Below are 21,512 nucleotides of genomic sequence, written 5' to 3'. Positions count from 1 at the left end.
GTTCACCGAGAGACTGAGAGAGTTACAGGGTCAGAGACGGAGAGAAAGAGAGAGAGAGAGAGAATCTGAGAGACAGCCGGAGTAGACGGAGACAGACTGCATGTGTGTGTGTGTGTGTGTGTGTGTGTGTGTGTATGTGTGAGCACTACCCAAAAACAAGAACCGGTTTTTGATGTGGCAGTTCAGTGACGCAGTGTATCCATGCCTGTGGACACTAAAAGCTTGAAGGTTTTCGGACGTTGACCTTGCACGGATGAATGGATCTTGAAAAAACAGATCATGTTGTATGGTGGACCACGATGTCCAAAAGCTCTAATCATGTTCTAAGTTTCTTCAGAAACAAAAAAGCCAGCTGATTTGACACTCAGGTAAGGCCAATGTAACATGCATCAAAAGCACTGCAGTAAACATTAAATTTGTAGATACTGAATTCCAAATACGGTCAATATAAAAATTATGTTTCGTGCACTAGTTTACATGATCAGGTACGTTCATCACTTGATAACCCCCACCCCCATTTTTCCTCTCATGAACTGAGTGCTTAAACAAGATTCAAATTTTATGTTTTACACACCGCGCATTCCAGAGCTCTTGTAAATAACAAAAAGATGACGTGTATAGTCCGCGGATCGACTGACAACTGCTCTAAATGCATCGATAAATGAACTTCTGACGACACAGTTTAGTACATCATACACGATGTGTAAGCTTTTCACAGTTAAAATCCACACACACACAAGACAGTAAATCAAAGCAAAATAACAGAGACTTTGAAGCCAGTAAACCACCATACATTTGACTCAGTAAAGTGGTCAGCCTGGCGTACAAACTAGGTTAATGTCAATAATTGAGATCTGACTGACTTCAGTGGCAGCTGCAGCGAATCGTTGGGCTGGTGGGAAACTGAAGGGGTGAAAGAGAGGGTCTTGGGGGAAGGGAAGTTGGAACTGAGTTATGGTAACGTGCATGTACCAGAAAACAGCAATTTTCGCGGTCCGGTTGCTTCCGTCCAACTCGATTTTTGTGAGTGTGTGGATGCGTTGGGAGAGGATGACGTGTGGATCAGTGGGTAGACAGGAGCCGTAGTGTGAGCATACCAGTGTGAGTGTTGATACGAGGCCTAGATAGTGCGTGCGAGACAATGTCACGAGATCCTCAGATCTGTTCATGTGGTATTCATTATCATCGAGGTCGCTGCGTAGGCCCACTTTCCACGACTGAGGTGCAAACATTCCAAGGTGCCGGATGCGGCCGGTGATCATGTTTCAAGTCTCTCACACACACACACACACACACACACACACCGTCACACACACACACACACACTGACACACACACACTCACACACACACACACACACACACACACCAGGATACCGCCACCACCACTGATAAACACCTACGCGTACGCGCACTTGACATACAACTGGTCTGTCGTTCGATACATCATCCAGTGGGCTGCGGTACCATTTTAAAATTTCTGAGTTGACAAAACGGGCTCTAATGTAGGTTACCTCCCCATGCTTTGGAGGTAGAAAAATATAAATACTGCCCTATTTTCTTTTTGCTTCAGCTGTTGTTGGTGTGTGTGTGTGTGTGTGTGTGTGTGTGTGAACGGTATTTTTGTTGTAAGGAATACAACAGCATATATTCCGCTTTGCTTACGGGTTTTTTTTGGTTTTGTTTTGTTTTTTTGTTGTTGTTTTTTCCCTCAGTATTCCTGCCTGAAAGTTCACTGTTTGTTGCTGGGTGTTTCTCTCTTTTTTTTCCCTCTCCCCCAGCCCCGCTTGGGGCTTAGTACGAGTCAGTGGTGATGCTAGAAGACAAGTCAGAATTCTATTTAAGCAGTTATGCACTAAAAAATAATTCATTTACTTTCTTTCGTCAGTTTAACATCTATCTTGCCATTGTGCCGAGCAAGAAATTGGGAGGGGGGGGGGGGGGGACGTTGTCACGTATAGCGACTGAACTCCGTGCCGGCCGGCCCCTCAGTGTCTGACGTCAGTGCGACAGAGGAATTTCAGACACTAGTTCATAACTGAATTCATACGCCGGATTCAGTTGAGGCAGACTGCTGATCGAGTCGTTTGAACAGGTCCCATTGTCGTACTCAGTGGGGTCTCAGTGTAAACACACACTGCCTAAAAATAGAATACATATCAGTACACTGGAGAGAGAGAGAGAGAGAGAGAGAGAAGGCAACACACACACACGCACGAAAAACACTGACAACAACAACCCCCCCCCCCAAAAAAAAAAAAAACACACACAAAAAAACACAAAAAAACCCCACACAAATATATATATATATATATATTTTTTTTTTTTTTCATAAACTAGTTACTCCATCACTGGCACTGAACCGAAACTGTTTTTTTTTAATTTTTTTTTTATTTCATGACTCATAGTGACAATGGTGGCGACTGATTTACTTATGACCGCTTTAATTAGGTCGACTTAGTACAAGCATCTGACTATCAACAACAATGACCAAGGAAACTTGAATTGCATTTTTGATAGTTCCTATATTACGTTCATGACGTTAATGATAACACGGAATCAAACCTTGGTATATTAATTTTGTTATCATTAAGCTATATATTCTTCTCCATATGTTCGGTGTATTCCTACACAGCCATCTGGGTTTGTTTTTGTTTGTTTTTTAACCCTGAGTTTCTGTTGCGCTGACTCACATACTAATCAAGCAGGCCCAAAACAATGCAGTTATTGAAAAGCGCTCCTAGGTCCTTGGACTTCCTACGAAAGCCTTCATTCTTTGTCATCGTGTGTGCAGGCAGCGCGTTTTCGCACACAAAGTACAGCTGTCACAGATAAGTGTCTGACGCTCTTTTCCTCCCACACCCACGCACACGTTGGGGTTTCTTCCCGCATCTGTGTAAACTCAGTGTTGTGGGCCATTGAGTCACCCCTGCACATGGGCCACAAGGACCGCTTTCCTGTGATTCGCGCTTCGAACGTTGCGTCTGCTTCTGAGGACACGCCCACTCCCACAGATTCCACATCTGCCTTTAATAACGGAAAAAGAGCAAGGTGGAAGAAAACTGGCAACGAAATCCATAAAGTATATTCTCTATATTTTGACCTAATATTAACTGCATAGATACTCAGGTGTAAAACATTATTTCTACCTCTCGTTTGGTGTGATTGTGAAGCACATTATACATTCACGCATTCCGGAAACAAAAAAGGGACGCGGTGGTGTGTGATCACGTGACCTGACAAACAGCGTGCGCACGCGTTGCCGGCCGGCCAGCCTATCCTTCCACCTTGTGCTTGTGATTACTTATTTTGTGTTGTGTCAGTCAAGTTTGCACACGCATCCAAACGCAATGGCATCGAGAACAAGAAAGGTAGTGACGACGACTTATTCGTCGCAATCAGCGTCAGCATCAGGTAGCGGGACACCTGGAACCAGCCGCAGATCCGAGCGATCGCCATCGCCGCTTCGCGCAACCAGACAACAAGAGCAGGAGGAGTTGCAAGGTCTGAACGATCGTCTCGCCAACTACATCGACAAAGTGCGATTCTTGGAGGCGGAAAATAGTCGTCTGTCGACTCAGGTGCAGTCTACGGAGGAAATAGTAAAACGCGAAGTATCGTCCGTGAAGAGTCTGTATGAAAGTGAACTGGCTGATGCCAGACGTTTGCTGGATGACACAGCACGGGAGAAGGCCCGCATTCAGATTGAAGCCAACAAATACAAGTCCGATTATGAAGATCTGCTGGGAAAGTGAGTTCTGTGTTTACTGTTGAATGTTGTGTTTTCTCATGAAAGTTGAGTGTGTTTGTTGCAGCGTGTATTGTTGTTGTTAAGTTGTTAAAAAACGCTGCTGAGGAAGTTTGTTTTATTTTTGACTGTTGTTTTCATGCTGAATCATGCAGTTGCTTCGTAACTGTTCACGCTTCAGTTGTTAACCCTTTTTTTCGGCCTATTATTCAGGTATTGTGCAGTCTCAAGTCCTGTGATGAATATCAGAGGAGGTTGAGCGGGCACGAGCCATGTGTTACTTACGCATTACAGTCAGATATTGAAACACAGACCTCACACACGAACAGATCAACATGCACATGGTGATGCCAGGCTCGCGCGCGCGTACACACAGACACAGTGACATGCACGTGAGAGCGCGCGCGCGCGCACACACACACACTCACACAGAAGAGTGATACACACTCACAAAAATTATCACTCAAAGTGAAAAGAGGTTAAATTAAAGAAAATGATTCTCTCTCTCCCTCTCTCTCTCTCTGTTTCTCTCTCCCCCTCCCCCACACCCCAACCTCCCCCTCCTTCCCTGGATCTCATGCATATTCATGGTGATGCTGTGACAAGGGTAGAATATGGTTCATACAACACTGCATACTGCAACACACAGACATTTTTTTTATAGACCTGTGCACACATCCATGGAGCATTTCACAGTTATGTCAACAATGACCTAATATTACAAGTTTGCAGGACTTTAGATTGATACACCTACTGTAACAGTGGTTTTGTTGTTTTTTTTACTTATTTAGATGTGACAGTGATACACCTACTGTACCAGTGGTTTTGTTGTTTTTTTACTTATTTAGATGTGACAGTGAAGTACTGTGCACACCTCCTCTTCCTCTGCCTTCCTGTCACATTGTCACACACACACACACACGCACACGCACGCACACACAGTTGCAAAAAGGAAAACAATATTTATTGATACTGAATGCACACAGAGCATCTAATACTTAAGGAAATTGGCTGATGCTTGGCATCAATCTGTAACACATTTCTAACCCTATCCTTTAAAACCAAATGGGCCAGTACTAACCATAGTAATATTACCATGAAGTTTTTGTAAGTCTTTAGAGGAACAAAAAAAAGTACGAGTCAAACTTTTGGCCAATAGTTTGGTTAATGTTATGGCAAAATGATGTCATAATTTAACCTATTTCCTTCTTTTTTCTTTTGCTGTGCACAGCAATTTACTTTCATCTGATTGAATTAGTTTCAGAAACAACATATTTTATTAAATTTTCTGTTCTGACAATTACTGTGTAAATGCAATGCCTTCTTCTTGTGTACTGCTAGAATAGAAATTAAGTTGCTTTTCTAATCTGATTTAGAACTGTTACAATGAATAGTATTTGATCGTGTGCACCACATGTACAATGCATAGGTCAGAGAGTTCGTTGGTACAACTTTGCATTTATTACTATCATGAATTTGATGAAATGATAATGAATTGTACATCTCTAGATAGGATATATATCATCTTTAAATGTATTCAAAGAACATTTTTTGTTTGTTTGCTTTCCACTTCCTTTATAAAAATTTTTTAAAAAAGAAGAAGAAAAAAAAATATATATATATAAAGCTTTTCTTCGTTTTCTGTCATGTTCAGTGTTTTAGCTGTACAGTTTTTACTTGCCCAGTCTTGCAAATCATTGGGAACGGTTTATGCTTGCACAGTCATTCAACATATATTTGCTTTGGGCAGTTGGCAACTAATCTTGATTTGCAGTATAACATTATTATGGTGAATGTTTCCCACGGTTTGTCTTTTTTTACTTTTTTTTTCTTTTGTTTTTTGTTTTTTTCCTAAACTAGATAGGAAGTTCTATGATGTAATTGCAACTTGAATAAATTTGTTTCAGTTTAGGGTAATCTTAATGTTTTTTGGAGTTGTTCATTTTCATATGATCAAATTCTTCATCATTTTCATAACAACACATACACTATGAATAGTATGTTACAGAACAGTGAGAACACACACACACACACACACACACACACACACACGCTCATGCTCATGCTCACACTCATGCTCACACTTGTGACTTAAGCTCATGCGTGCACATACATGCACGCACACAGAATCATATTAAAACTAATAAAAGATTTACATTAATTACAAGTGAGATGTTCTTCCTAACTCTGTTCTTACCCTGTAACAGTGAAATGAGCAAAAGATGCCTGAGATAACATCTGTGCAAAATGCAGTAAACGATACTGAACATTCTTTCATCTTTGTGTTGAACATACTTGTAATTGTACTAGTTTGTACTGTTCAGACATGTTATAAAAAACGTATATATTTGGTGTGACAGATACTGAGATAGGCAGTCTAACATGAACAAGCAGTGAGTGACTACAGTGGTGTTGACACTGGTGCTCGGTCCGCTTGGTCTCTTCAAGCCACTCTCACCTGTGCTAAGTGGCTGGCAGTGTTTGGTCAAGAGTGAGAGGAGGAGCTGGTGACATACATATCCATATTTGTCACTGGAGGGGAGGGTATTGCCAACTGGTACAACTGGTCTGTCTGTCTGGCCAATAGATGTAGGCCAGCAGTCAGTGAGTCACTCACTGATACTACCAGCAAACTGAACTGAGTCACCTTTGGTGTTGGTTTAGCAGAAAAATTATGACTGGACCAGTTATAAAATGACTTTTGGTTTTAACCCCATAACTGCTGACCATGGTGAAAGAAGATCTGTGTGGCATCAATCTGAATTACAACCATGACTTTGTGTGTACTTTTAAGTGGTGTAATCGGTTTTGCTGAGCAGAAGTGATGCTATCCCAAGGGAAAGAAGTCCAAAGAAAGAATGACAACAGGTATCCTGACCTGTAGTGTAATCTCAGTTTTATCACAAAATGACATCCCTTGATTGATGAGCACACTGAACACTGACGGTAGCAGTCAAACTCAAAGGCTTAAGCAACTGACATGACAAAATAAAACAGTGAATTTGCAGAGCTTTGTTGAATACTAATACTATAATGATTAATAAACACTTGACACAGTAAAAGTTATGTGTGGGAACCATTGTGTGAGTGTGCTTGCATGCACTTAATGTGTCACCTGTGCTTGCACACACGCACACAACCATAAGCAAGGCTTAATGCAAATTTATGACACATATCAGATCCATACACAACCCATGGAAACTGACTTCAGCCAAGAATCAGCTCTCACTTGAAAAACATGGTATGGTAGACAGCTCAAGTAGAACATCAATCATGAACTGTCGCTTCATATTTGAAAATAAATATTCATAAAGACAGGATACTGGTAGTACAGTAAACTTTTCAGTATCCTATCAGACACCCCGACAGTTCCATGAGAGAATAGCTTAATTAACCCTTCCACTGCTGAAGCTTGGTGAAATGAGATCAGTGTGGTTACAGACCCATGTTCACTCGTATATGCGCAAGTGGGCTTTTACGTGTATGACCGTTTTTACCCCGCCATATTGGCAGCCATACTCCGCTTTTGGGGGTGTGCATGCTGGGTGTGTTCTTGTTTGCATAACCCATCAAACGCTGACATGGATTACAGGATCTGTAACGTGCATATTTGATCTGTTGCGTATACACATGAAGGGGGTTCAGGCACTAGCAGGTCTGCACATATGTTGACCTGGGAGATCGGAAAAATCTCCACCCTTTACCGTCACCATGATTCGAACCTAGGACCCTCAGATTGAAAGTCCAATGCTTTAACCATTTGGCTATTGAGCCCGTCCTTAGAAGTGAAATTGGTATTGCTCAACAACAGTAATGCAGTCCCAAGAGGAAATGTTAAAAGAAGAGCGGTGACTGACATCCTGACCTGTGAGCTCAGTCTGACTGAGTGAGGTGACAGGTTTCAGGTTCACTGACGAGCATGCTTGTCAACAGTAGTCAGGGGGTTAACTGTTGTATTCTCACACTGGTTGGGGAAGGAACAAAGAAGAATAGAGTGTGCCTTCCTGAGTCTGGCTGGGTAATGTTTCACATTCCACATAAATACATGTATCCTCATTGCATGCTGTTGTACTCCTGTAAAACTTTGTAAACTGTGCCATGTACTGGTGTAGGGTGGTTACTACTCGCAAGGCAACATTCTATTCTCTTGTTCTCTCTCTGTCTGTCACTCTGCTTAGTCTGTATCCTCCCCTGTCTCTGTCTCGATGTCTCTCCCTTCCTCTATCTAAGTCTCTCTGTCTTTCTCTGAGTCTCTTTGTGTTGGTAGAACTTTATCATGACTGTAAAATAGCTCTGTTCACACACTGACGGATACGATAGAAGTCACTGAATTATTTTATATCTACAAAATCACTACTCTGTATCAGCGTGCATCAGTTCAGAAATACTTCTAATACCACTTGGAAATTCATTTGTGCAGTCACAGGCTCATTGAAACTTACAAACAAATATTGAAATAAATAATATGATCAGGCACTCCATAAAAATATATTAAAATGAGTCAGATAAAACAAAATCCATAAGCATAACGGTTAATAGCCTAAAAATAAAACCACACACACACTCTCTCTCTCTCTCTCATATATATATATATATATATATCTCAGTGTGAACAAATAAATGCACCCAGCAAATAAAGCCACACAATGACAGTCACACCCAAATGCAAACACGAGTTGCATATTATATGTGTACACATGCACACACAACATAACACCAGTAAATTCATATAAAATATGTGTAAGCTGAAAGTCCCTCAGGTACACACAGTAACACATGGTCCTGTCTGTGAGATTGTCGTGGTGTTTTTTGTTGTTGTTTTTTTTATTGCATGTGCAAATGGCTGTGTCTATAGATATGTTCATGTAATGGGATGTTCTTAATCTTACGCATGGTGCTCGAAACCTGTCACTTCTGTCCAGTCGTCTTCTAATGTCTTCATGTAATGCATGCATTTCATCTGTCAAAACAGTCTTGAGTCTGTGAGTCAGTTTCCAATCATATTGCTAAAAGTGTCTTTTACCCACCACCCTGACAGTTTTCTAAAGCAAAAAGCAGTGTGTCACCATTGAGTGCCATGGATCTCATGTTCTTATGCAGAATAAGCCCGGAAACATAAAAAAAAAATATATATATATATATATTTTTTTTTTTTTTTCCTACTGAACTGTATTTGAACTGAAATTTTATTATGTAGATTTTATAATATAATTAATGAACATGATATGACAAAAGCACCAGGAAAAAGTGAAACATGTTTCATTGTTTGTATCAAATAATTTTCTCTAGTACAGTAACTGTACTTGCATGGCAATCATTCGTAGATCTTTCTATTGCTTAATTAATTTTTCCATTCACGATGTAGATCTATCACAGTGCTTCTGAATCTGATTAAAATTCAAAGTAACAACAACAACAACAACAAAAAGACAAAATAAAAAACCTTAAGGCTCCAAGAAAATTCTTCCCAATAATTCCAAGGGGTACAAGACTGCATTCACAGTGTCACGATGACTATGTCTGAATGCTGCATATTTCAGTGAAATCTGCATTATTATTAATAATATAGCAATGCATACATACACACACACAAACTGACAATAAATGAGTTAATTTTTTTAATGTTAACAGTTAAAAAATATTCCAGGGATCCACTTGTCGAACATACACAATAATTATGTCCTTTCCATTTTCAAAACATCAGAGATCTATATATGTGTGTTACAGAAGTTTTTATCAGATTTTATCATGGTTAACAAACATTTTGCTTGTTCTGACACTGCAGTGATAGTGATACTGTTGAACACAGACCTAAAGGCCAAGGCCACTTGCAAATTTTTAATTGGTGCATAAATAATTGTCAGATATTTAGTTACTACTTCAACTAGTTAGAAAGATAGCATGGAAATTAGACAGTGCTTAGAATAGTACACAAATCAGACTGCTTAAAATAGAATGGAAATTAGACAGCTTTAAAAACTGAATGAAACCCCAAAAATGTCAAATGTTTTGCACTGTGTGCAGTCCTTTATCCACAAGGTCAGCATTTTTTCTCCTATCCCGGCCCAGTGGTGTGGATCAAACTGCCCTTCTCAACTGTCACTGGATTTGTCCAGTTCAGATTACAAAACACCACTTCCATTCTCATTGATTAGTGTGCTTCTTAACCCTTTCATCACCAGTCAATTTACAGTACAAAATTCCCTTGTGGTATAAACACTGTCACAGAAAAGACAGTGGCTAAGAATAGCTGGGGATTCCCACTGCGATGTATAGAAAATATGGCCTATCCTACCACCGAACATTAAGAGCAGTAGGTTCATGGATAACAGACCAATGAATGGTCACCTTTCAGTGACATGGGTCCTCTACCATGCCTGTGCATAAATGCGAGCTTGGCGGTGAAAAGGTTAAACTCATATTAATTTGTGTGTGTATTGTTGAGTGTGTTTCTGTTTGCACATGCTTGTTCATGTATAGTGTGTGTGTTGATGTACATGTTTGTTCATGTATAGTGTGTGTGTTGATGTACATGTTTGTTCATGTATAGTGTGTGTGTTGATGTACATGTTTGTTCATGTATAGTGTGTGTGTTGATGTACATGTATGTCAAACTTTTCTTCCGTTGTCAGTGCCAGAAGATCTCTGCCTGGAAGGTGTGAGCGTTAATCTGCATTATGATTAGTATAATTGCTGCTTTTTTTTTTTTTTTTTGCTTTTTTTTTTTTTTTTTTTTTTTTTTTTGTCTTTCACAACATGTTGTATTTCCTTGACAGGTTCACCCGGCGTGACCGCGAAGCTTCTGCCTACCAGCATAGGGTGGAGTCTCTGGAAACGCAGGTTGCAGAGTTGACTGCCAAGCTGAACGATGCTGATGCCCCTCGCAAGAGGCTGGAGAAAGAGAATGCGGTATGCAGTTTGGTTCTGTTGTCATGTTTCTTGCTTGAACTACACAGTTGTATGAGTGTGAAGGTGTTTGTTGATTGTTCTTATCAAAGTTCAAGTCTTGGAAAAAATGAGAGAACCATTGCCAGGGCTGGAAAAGACTTGGAAAAATACATTCTGCCCTTCAGGGTCTTTTAAAGTTTTGGAATTATGCTGAACCCTTTGACCAGTATCATTCAACAAAGAGCTTATTGCATTTAATTTTAAACAACAAACAAAAAGAGATTGAAATTGAACATCGGCACAGGATATCCTCCAATCTCTTTCATCAGTTGTGTAGCAGACAAAATTCTGATTCTGTCTGGTTTTGTGTTTGGCACTGGTGCGGTACATAGAGTTAAGTGTGTGTTCCTTGCTGCACTGATGGGATACATAGAGTTAAGTGTGTGTTCCTTGCTGCACTGATGGGATACATAGAGTTAAGTGTGTGTTCCTTGCTGCACTGATGGGATACACAGAGTTAAGTGTGTGTTCCTTGCTGCACTGATGGGATACATAGAGTTAAGTGTGTGTTCCTTGCTGCACTGATGGGATACATAGAGTTAAGTGTGTGTTCCTTGCTGCACTGATGGGATACATAGAGTTAAGTGTGTGTTCCTTGCTGCACTGATGGGGTACATAGAGTTAAGTGTGTGTTCCTTGCTGCACTGGTGGTGTACATAGAGTTAAGTGTGTGTTCCTTGCTGCACTGGTGGTGTACATAGAGTTAAGTGTATATTCCTTGCTGCACTGGTGGTGTACATAGAGTTAAGTGTGTATTCCTTGCTGCACTGATGGGATAAGTGTATATTCCTTGCTGCACTGAGGGGTACATAGAGGTACATGTGTTTTCCATGCTACACCGATGGGATACATAGAGGTACGTGTGTTTTCCATGCTGCACTGTTTGGGTACGTAAAGTATGTTTTCCATGCTACACCGAGGGGATACATAGAGTTAAGTGTGTTTTCCATGCTACACCAGTGGAGTACATCAGTGTGTTTTCCATGGTACACCAGTGGAGAACAGAGTTAAGTGTGTTTTCCATGGTACACCAGTGGAGTACATCAGTGTGTTTTCCATGGTACACCAGTGGAGAACAGAGTTAAGTGTGTTTTCCATGGTACACCAGTGGAGAACAGAGTTAAGTGTGTTTTCCATAGTACACCAATGGAGTACATAGTTAAGTGTGTTTTCCATGGTACACCAATGGAGTACATCAGTGTGTTTTCCATGGTACACCAATGGAGTACATAGTTAAGTGTGTTTTCCATGGTACACCAGTGGAGTACATCAGTGTGTTTTCCATGGTACACCAATGGAGTACATAGTTAAGTGTGTTTTCCATGGTACACCAATGGAGTACATAGTTAAGTGTGTTTTCCATGGTACACCAGTGGAGTACATAGTTAAGTGTGTTTTCCATGGTACACCAATGGAGTACATCAGTGTGTTTTCCATGGTACACCAATGGAGTACATAGTTAAGTGTGTTTTCCATGGTACACCAATGGAGTACATCAGTGTGTTTTCCATGGTACACTAATGGAGTACATAGTTAAGTGTGTTTTCCATGGTACACCAATGGAGTACATCAGTGTGTTTTCCATGGTACACTAATGGAGTACATAGTTAAGTGTGTTTTCCATGGTACACCAATGGAGTACATCAGTGTGTTTTCCATGGTACACCAGTGGAGAACAGAGTTAAGTGTGTTTTCCATGGTACACCAGTGGAGTACATCAGTGTGTTTTCCATGGTACACCAGTGGAGAACAGAGTTAAGTGTGTTTTCCATGGTACACCAGTGGAGTACATCAGTGTGTTTTCCATGGTACACCAGTGGAGAACAGAGTTAAGTGTGTTTTCCATGGTACACCAGTGGAGTACATCAGTGTGTTTTCCATGGTACACCAGTGGAGAACAGAGTTAAGTGTGTTTTCCATGGTACACCAGTGGAGAACATAGTTAAGTGTGTTTTCCATGGTACACCAATGGAGAACAGAGTTAAGTGTGTTTTCCATGGTACACCAATGGAGAACATAGTTAAGTGTGTTTTCCATGGTACACCAGTGGAGAACATAGTTAAGTGTGTTTTCCATGGTACACCAATTTGATACACAGTTAAGTGTGTTTTCCATGGTACACCAATGAAGTACATAGAGCTAAGTGTGTCTTTCCTGTGTGCAGGCACTTAGGGCAGAGATAGCGGCCCTGAAGAAGCAGGTGGCGGAGCTGAAGAAGAAGCTGGAGGAGGAGACACTGCTGAGGGTGGACCTGGAGAACAGGCTGCAGAGTCTGAAGGAGGAGCTCAACTTCGTCAAGCAGGTCCACCAGCAGGTCAGTGAGGCCTGAGGTCCTGCCCACTGGGATGAAACACTCCTCAGGGTTTGATTTGAATCGTCTGTAATCATTCAACAGTACACATAGTGCTGCTACTCTCACAAGGATGAAAAACTCCTCAGTTTGGTTTGAATCATCTGTAATTATTCAACAGAACACCTAGTGCTGCTACTCTCACAAGGATGAAACAGTCCTCAGGGTTTAGTTTGAATCATCTGTTATCATTCAGCAGTACACATAGTGCTGCAAAACTCATAGGATAAAACACTCCTCAGTGTTTGGTTTGAATCATCTGTAATCATTCAACAGTACACATAGTGCTGCTACTCTCACAAGGATGAAACACTCCTCAATCATCTGTAGTCATTCAACAGTACACATTGTGCTGCTACTCTCACAAGGATGAAACACTCCTCAGGGTTTGATTTGAATCGTCTGTAATCATTCAACAATACACATAGTGCTGCTGCTCTCACAAGGATAAAACACTCCTCAGTTTGGTTTGAATCGTCTGTAATCATTCAACAGTACACATAGTGCTGCTACTCTCACAAGGATAAAACACTCCTCAGTTTGGTTTGAATCATCTGTAATCATTCAACAGTACACATAGCGCTGCTATACTCATAGGATAAAACACTCCTCAGGGTTTGTTTGAATAATCTGTAATCATTCAACAGTACACACAGCGCTGCTGCACTCACAAGGATAAAACACTCCTCAGGGTTTGGTATAAATCATCTGTAATCATTTGACAATACACATGCTGACATAGTGCTGTTGCAGTCACAGTCACAGGGTAAAAACACTCCTCAGACTGATGGCAGGTTCCTGGGATCTGAGGTCATTGAGAAGAAGGCCCATGGTGACAAACCCTCTGGTGTTTGTGCCACTCCATCACTCTTGTTCCGTATTGTATTGTGTTACCCTTTTTTTTTTTTTGTTGTCACAACAGACTTCTCTGTGTGAAATTCAGGCTGCTCTACCCAGGGAGAGCGCTTGGCTACACTAGAGCACCACCCATTTTTAGATTAAAAAAAAAATGTGCCTGCTATTTTTTGGTTTTCCTATTGAAGTGGATTTTTCTGCAGAATTTTGTGGGTTCTTTATGTGTGCCAAGTGCACGCTGCACACGGGTCCTCGTTTATTGTCTCATCTGAATGACTAGCTTCCAGACCACCACTCAGCGTCTAGTGGGGAGGAAGAAAATACTGGCGACTATGGGATTCGAACCAGTGTGCTCAGATTCTCTCACTTTCTAGGTGGACGCGTTACCTTTAGGCCAACACCCCACTCCAGTCTTGGGACTAAATATTGCCCTAATTTCAAGTGCATCTGTTTCAGCGATGATACAGTTTAGCATTTCTGACCGCGAGTTAATGAAGCTTGACCAGCTTGTTAGCTATAGTCACTGGGATTGTAATTCTTTGGGAATTTTTACGTTGATGTTAACATATTTCCCTTTTATTTGTTTTAAGAAGTCTGTTAAATGATTTTTTTTTTAATTATACTTTATGCGTTTAATAAATTTTTATATTTGATTCCACCCTCCATCTGTTGGGTTTCCCCAAACTTCCCCATGCTCCCTCCTCTCCTACCATTTTATTTATTCATATTTTAATGATAGCATTCAAACTTGAAAAATGATAAACCAAATGTCTACACTCATCATTATGGGTGATTGGGACATTAACCAGTCAACTTAAGAGTGCAAAATTCCCTTTTGCAGTAAACACAGAAAAGATGGTGTCTAAGAATAGCTGGGGATTACCCTAGTGATGTTTAGAAAATATGGCCTATCCTACCACCGAAAATTAAGAGCAGTAGGTTCATGGATAATAGACACATGATCTGGTCACCTTTCAGTGACGTGTCCTCAACCTAGCTTGTGCATAAATGCGAGTTTGGCAGTGAAAGGGTTAAATAGAATTCCACCTCCTTACTGCTGTCATTGTCCTGAGTCTGATGGCTCCAGATTTGTTGGGTTAATTTAAATAGAACTCCACCTCCTTACTGCTGTCATTGTCCTGAGTGATGGCTCCAGACTTGTTGGGTGACTCCAGACTTGTTGTGTTGGGTGACTCCAGACTTGTTGGGTGACTGCAGACTTGTTGGGTGACTGCAGACTTGTTGGGTGACTCCAGACTTGTTGGGTGACTGCAGGAGCTTGAAGAGACCAGCATCCGGACGACCACCAAGATCGAGGAGGTGGACGGGCGACTGGAGGAGGAATACGAGCAGCGTCTGTTGGAGGCACTGAGAGAGATCCGCAGTCAGCATGAGGAGGATCTCATGAGAGTCCGCTATGAGCTGGAGACACTGTATGAGACTAAGGTAACTGGTGGTTTTTATATTGTTTAGCCCTCTTCTGTATGCTCAACACTGTATGAGACTATGGTGGTTTTTATATTGTTTAACCCTCTTCTGTATGCTCAATGCTGTATGAGACTAAGGTAACTGGTGGTTTTTATATTGTTTAACCCTCTTCTGTATGCACAATGCTGTATGAGACTAAGGTAACTGGTGGTTTTTATATTGTTTAACCCTCTTCTGTATGCTCAACACTGTATGAGACTAAGGTAACTGGTGGTTTTTATATTGTTTAACCCTCTTCTGTATGCACAATGCTGTATGAGACTAAGCTAATTGTTGTTTTTTTAGATTGTTTAGCCCTCACCTTGTGTTACATTTACTTTCTCTGATAATGATAAATGGTGGCATTGTGAACTAGTACTTTGCTCCAGCCAGAAAGGGCATATCCTTGGCTAGCAGATGGCAAACTGATAGCAAGACGTCTTAACACTGAGTTGAGCGAAATTTTGGCCAAGAGGAGCAAACAGAAAGGCCTACCAAGTTTGCACCAGTTTGACATGGCACAGTGTTTTCAACCAGATTGGGAGTTTTATATAAACTCCTCTTCTCAATAGTTTTGACATGGATATTGCCTTTTAGAATTCTGTTCGAATTAGAAAAAAGGAAATTGTCAAATGATTTTTTTCTATAAATTTTATTGGGTTTTTTTTATGATCTGCGAATACTGATCTTGCTTTGTGACAAGTTTGAAGAATCTCCCATTGTTTTCAAATGTTCCTATTGCTCTCAAATTTCCACAAACAAAACATCAGATGGCATTTTGCACAAATGTTTGCTGGTGGCAGTTTTCTCCAAAGGAGTAGCTTACATTTGTGAATATGTCATCATGTGTGTGTGCATATGTGGTTTTGCAGCCAGTGTAATGAGTTTATTATGCACTTGTCCTGTGTGTTTGCATTACAGTGTTGATTCAAAAGCACAAAAGAATTGACTGCTTTGAATTTGTATTGTATATTACTTTTTTTCACAACAGATTCTTCTGCTCAAAATCAAACTCTGGGCTGCTCTCCCAGGGGAGTGTGCATTGCCACAGCATACAGCCTCACATTAAAAAAAAAAATTTAAATGTATTTGTTGCATTAATTAAGTGAATTTTCCTGCAGAATTTTTGCCAGGAACAACCCTTTTGTTGCCGTGGTTTCTTCTATGTGCGCTAAGTGAGGGTTCCCCACGGAGCTAAGGGACCAAGCAAAGTGCATGCTTCTCTAGACCTTATTCTCCTATCTGAGTTTGTATGTGTGTTTTGTTCTAAAGTCATTTTTCCATGTCTGTTCTGTTGGATTAGATCGCAGACCTGAAGGCACAAGCAGACCGTGTGGACAGCGCCAGCAACAGTGCCTGGGAGGAGCTGCGTATCACCAGGAAACGGGCCGACGAGCTGGGGTCAAAGGTGGCGAAGCTGGAATCGGAGGTTAGTTCTTTGTGTGTGTGTGTGTGTGTGTGTGTGACTGCATGGTGGTTGACTGTGTGTGTCTGTGGTATGTGTGTGTGTGTGTGTGTGTGTGTGTGTGACTGCATGGTGGTTGACTGTGTGGGTCTGTGGTATGTATGTCTGTGTGTGTGTGTGTGTGTGACTGCATGGCGGTTGACTCTGTGTGTCTGTGGTATGTATGTCTGTGTGTGTGTGTGTGTGTGTGTGACTGCATGGCGGTTGACTCTGTGTGTCTGTGGTATGTATGTCTGTGTGTGTGTGTGTGTGTGTGTGTGTGTGTGTGTGTGTGACTGCATGGTGGTTGACTGTGTGGGTCTGTGGTATGTATGTCTCTGTGTGTGTGTGTGTGTGTGTGACTGCATGATGGTTGACTGTGTGTGTCTGTGGTATGTATGTGTGTGTGTGTGTGTGTGTGTGTGACTGCATGGTGGTTGACTGTGTGTGTCTGTGGTATGTATGTCTGTGTGTGTGTGTGTGTGTGTGTGTGTGTGTGTGTGTGTGTGACTGCATGGCGGTTGACTCTGTGTGTCTGTGGTGTGTGTGTGTGTGTGTGTGTGTGTGTGACTGCATGGTGGTTGACTGTGTGTGTCTGAGGCATTATGTTTGTGGTATGCATGTGTGCCTCTGAGTGTGTATGTGTGTGTGTTTGAGTGCATGTCCGAACACATTGACACCTTCTTTAGAAACTGAAACTGAGTTCATGTGTGAGAGAGAGAGAGAGTGTAGGAGGCGGACACAGAGAAAAAAGTCTGAATGCCTGAGTAAAGGATGCAGGGAAAGGGAGAGAATCAGACAGGGTGTTTTAATGTTTAAAAAACAGACACCAGTAACTGCTGCTTCAGTCAGCAAAATGACTCTCTGTAATAAACATTAAGTGTGCGTTTTTGTCGTACTTATTGCAAACATATACACCAGCATTTTGCAAACACATAACAGCCCTGTTAAAAACACTGTTGCGAACATACACACGACAATTGAAAAAACACACGCACAGACTGTTGGGGACCACACACACACCACTGACGGAAACCCCCACACCGCTGTGCGTTTTGAACACACACACACACACACACACACACACACACACACACACACACACCACTGACAGAAACCCCCACACCGCTGTGCGTTTTGAAAAAACACACACACACACCACTGATGGAAACCCCCACACCGCTGTGCGTTTTGAAAACACACACACACACACACACACACACACACACACACACACACACCACTGACGGAAACCCCCACACCGCTGTGCGTTTTGAAAACACACACACACACACACACACACACACACACACACACACCACTGACGGAAACCCCCACACCACACTGTGCCCAGAACGCAGGGTTCAGGCTGCGCATTGAGGACCTGGAGAACCAGCTGGCCCGGGAGCGGGATGAGTTCCGCATGCGTCTGGACCAGAAGGATGGAGAACTGGCCGACCTTCGCCTCACCTTGGAGGAGCAGCTGAGGGAGTACTCTGATCTGCTGGACATCAAGATCCGCCTGGACCGAGAGATCGAAGCCTACCGCAAGCTGCTGGAGAGCGAGGAAGTGCGGTCAGTAGCCTCAGACCAGTCGTTTAATCTAAGACACAGTGGATTTACTGCCGGTCAGTAGCCTCAGACCAGTCGTTTAATCTAAGACAGAGTGGATTTACTGCCCCAGTGGCCATTGAAAACTGTGGACCTTTCCACCTTTTAAACGTTAATTTTCAGACAGTGTGGCCATTGATAATTATGGACCTTTCCACCTTTCAAACCTTAATTTTCAGACAATGTGGCCATTGATAACTATGGACCTTTCCACCTTAGAAACCTTAATTTTCAGACAGTGTGGCCATTGATAACTATGGACCTTTCCACTTTTTAAACTCAATTTTCAGACTGAAAGTGGCCATTGATAACTATAGACCTATCCAACTTTTTAACCTTAATTTTCAGACTGAACATGGCCATTGAAAACTATGGACCTTTCCTCCATTCAACCTTAATTTTCAGACTGAATGTGGCCAATGAAAACTATGGACCTTTCCACCTTTTAATCTTACATTTTTTCAGACTGAACATTTCCCTGGACGCTTCTCAGACCTCGCAGACTAGTCGCTCAATGTCATCGACACCAGCGGGGCGTGGCACCAAGCGTCGACGTGTGGACATATCGGAGGCCGTGGAGGAGTACAGCCAGAGAAGCTCCAGCTCGGGGTATGCGCGCTCGGCCTCGGCCAAAGGCAGCATCAGCATCTCCGAGGTGGACAGCGAGGGCAAGTTCATCAAGCTGACTAACGAGTCCAGGAAGGTGAGGGATGAAGGCGATGGAGGGTGTTTTTTTTTTGTTTGTTTTTTGTTTGTTTGTTTTTTGTTTGTTTTTTTGGGGGGGGTGTTTTTTTTGTAAAACAGACTGGAGGTAATATACAAAGGGGGGATACCAGCTTCAGCGACTTTTGATTTCCTCCACTTGGGCAGAGATGTATGTACTGCTTCCATCATGGAATGACTTGCTTTTTGTTTTTTGCATATGTAAACAGAAGGGAGGTAATAGGCAAAGGGAATCTACTAGCTTCAGCTACTTTTGATTTCTCCGTTTGGGAATAGTAGTATTTTGCACAGGACAAGGTTAATGAGTAAGGGCTATCCAAATTAACTGAATAAAAAGATTAATGGGCTGAAATAAATTGAAAAATAACTGGAAAAATAAGCAGGATTGTGAAGGCACTGAGTTGCCTGTCCGGGTCTTGTCTTATTTTTAGAGTGTTTTTTTTTGTGTGTGTGTGAATAGAATAATTTTTCATCATTGTTATTTTAGTTTTTTGGTGGGTTTTTATCTGGATAAAAAGATTGTCATGTTAATGTTTGAAAACTGACCTCTCTTTTTTTAAACAGTTGAGCAAAATTGGTCACCTTTTTCCAATAAAAGTAGAATATTTATTAAGAAATTAAAAAAAAAAAAAAAAAATTTAAGAGAGAGAGAAGAGAGAGAAAAGTGAGTGCTATCCTTAGTGTATATCCGTTTAGAATAGTAAGATATACTGTGGAGAGTATATTCGACACATCAGTTACATTGTCTGCAGCAAGGCTTCTGATAATGCATAATTATGCTTCCATGACTCGTTGACAGTGGAAAAGATGCCCTGCATGTTGAGTGAGCAGGTCACTAGGGCGTTCCCAGAATTTTTTAGAACGAATGCATGGAAAGAGTGAAAATTCTGTAATGGTGTGTCGGTCTGACGTTAGGATCATCATGCTTCTCAGAACAGTTCTTTCCTTCCACTGTATTTTGGCTCTGAAATCTACCCCCCCTTTCCCAAAAAAGGTTTTATGACAAAAAGGTATGCCTACTTATGTATAAATTTTCTGAGTGAAAAAGCTTGAAGCAGTGAGTGTCTTTATTGTTGTTTTGGGGTTGTTGTTTTTTTACCTTTGACTTGAAGCAGCTGCTAACATGGCAATAGCCTTGGGATGGTATTAGTGGTCGGCGAGGCTCTCAGCACCATAATTTGATTTGATATGATGTGTGTAGCTTAGAAGAGTTGATCAGAATGTGCAGTGGTGAGTAACCCTCCGAAGGTAGTCTGGGGCCACAGTAAGATTGGTAAAGGAGTCCCTGGGACCCTCAGCTGTTGTTTCTTTACTGACCAGAGGCACTGTGTTTTACTCCAGGATGTGGCCCTTGGCTCATGGCAGCTTCAGCACACGGCCGGAGAGCAGGACACGTCGTTCAAGTTCCACCGCAGTCTGGTGGTGAAGCCCGGGAAAACCGTCACCGTAAGTTTCTGTTTTGATTTCTTTTTTGTGAGTGGATATAACGTTTAAACATACAGATAAGAAAGTAGTAATGATAAAGAAAAAGATTCCTTTTTGTGAGTGGATATATGTTGGGTTTTTTCATTTTTACCTTTGTAATTTTTTTTTTTTTTTTTTAACACATACAAACAAGAAAGTGGTAATGATAAAGAAAGAAAGACACTACGTTTTTTGTTTTGAAAAGGGGAAAGAATAAATTTGAAAGTAAAGACAATGATCGGGCTTTGAAGAACACAGCAACATTTTTTTTGTTTTTTGTTTTTTTCTTGTTCAGAGATACCAGTATTAAAAACCCATTGCAACAAAACTTGTGAATGGCTTGCAGTATGTTCCAGTGTACAATCTTTTTTCTTGATTTTTAGAATATTTTCAGATAAAGTGACAGGTTTTTAATTTTTTCAAACATCTTGAGTAGAAAATTAACTTGAATGAATTGAAACGTCTGATGCATTTAAAGTGTATAAATTGAAATAAAACACACACACACTCACAGACACAGAGACACACAGACAACACACACATGTGCACAGGCGTGCACACACACACACACACACACACACACTCTCTCTCTCTCTCTCTCTCTCTCTCTCTCTCTCTCGTAACACAACACACTATAGATGGCACTGTACTGTGGAGCCAGACCCTTGCCAGGGAAAAGCAACCTGAACTGCACACAGAGAAATGTGTTGTGACAAAAAGGAACGCTATACCACACAGTGCAGTGCAGTCCAGTGCAAAGCAATACCATGAAGTACAGTACAGTACACTACAACACAGTACAGCACATGCACAGTGCAGTGTTCCTACACACCTTGAATGGAGTATTGGCCCAGAGGTAATGCGTCTGCCTAGGAAGCGAGAGAATCTGAGCGCACTTCTTTA

At 41.4% G+C, this 21,512-nt stretch overlaps 1 protein-coding gene across 1 annotated transcript in view; it reads left to right on the top strand.

The window, feature by feature from the left end:
- The first annotated feature begins 3,076 nt into the window (after nucleotides 1-3,076).
- LOC143282200 (lamin-B1.S-like) overlaps nucleotides 3,077-21,512 on the top strand; it is a 28,121-nt gene continuing 9,685 nt past the window's right edge. Inside the window, exons 1-8 of the mRNA XM_076587791.1 lie at nucleotides 3,077-3,750; nucleotides 10,524-10,656; nucleotides 12,860-13,009; nucleotides 15,176-15,346; nucleotides 16,671-16,796; nucleotides 18,166-18,386; nucleotides 18,888-19,125; nucleotides 20,487-20,591. Of these exons, the coding sequence (XP_076443906.1) occupies nucleotides 3,350-3,750; nucleotides 10,524-10,656; nucleotides 12,860-13,009; nucleotides 15,176-15,346; nucleotides 16,671-16,796; nucleotides 18,166-18,386; nucleotides 18,888-19,125; nucleotides 20,487-20,591 (1,545 nt within the window). The 5' untranslated portion in view covers nucleotides 3,077-3,349. The remainder of the gene's footprint in view (nucleotides 3,751-10,523; nucleotides 10,657-12,859; nucleotides 13,010-15,175; nucleotides 15,347-16,670; nucleotides 16,797-18,165; nucleotides 18,387-18,887; nucleotides 19,126-20,486; nucleotides 20,592-21,512) is intronic.

Source organism: Babylonia areolata, chromosome 5 (genome assembly GCF_041734735.1).
Source record: "Babylonia areolata isolate BAREFJ2019XMU chromosome 5, ASM4173473v1, whole genome shotgun sequence".
Lineage (NCBI taxonomy): Eukaryota > Metazoa > Mollusca > Gastropoda > Neogastropoda > Buccinidae > Babylonia > Babylonia areolata.
This window is presented reverse-complemented; position numbering and strand designations above follow the sequence as displayed.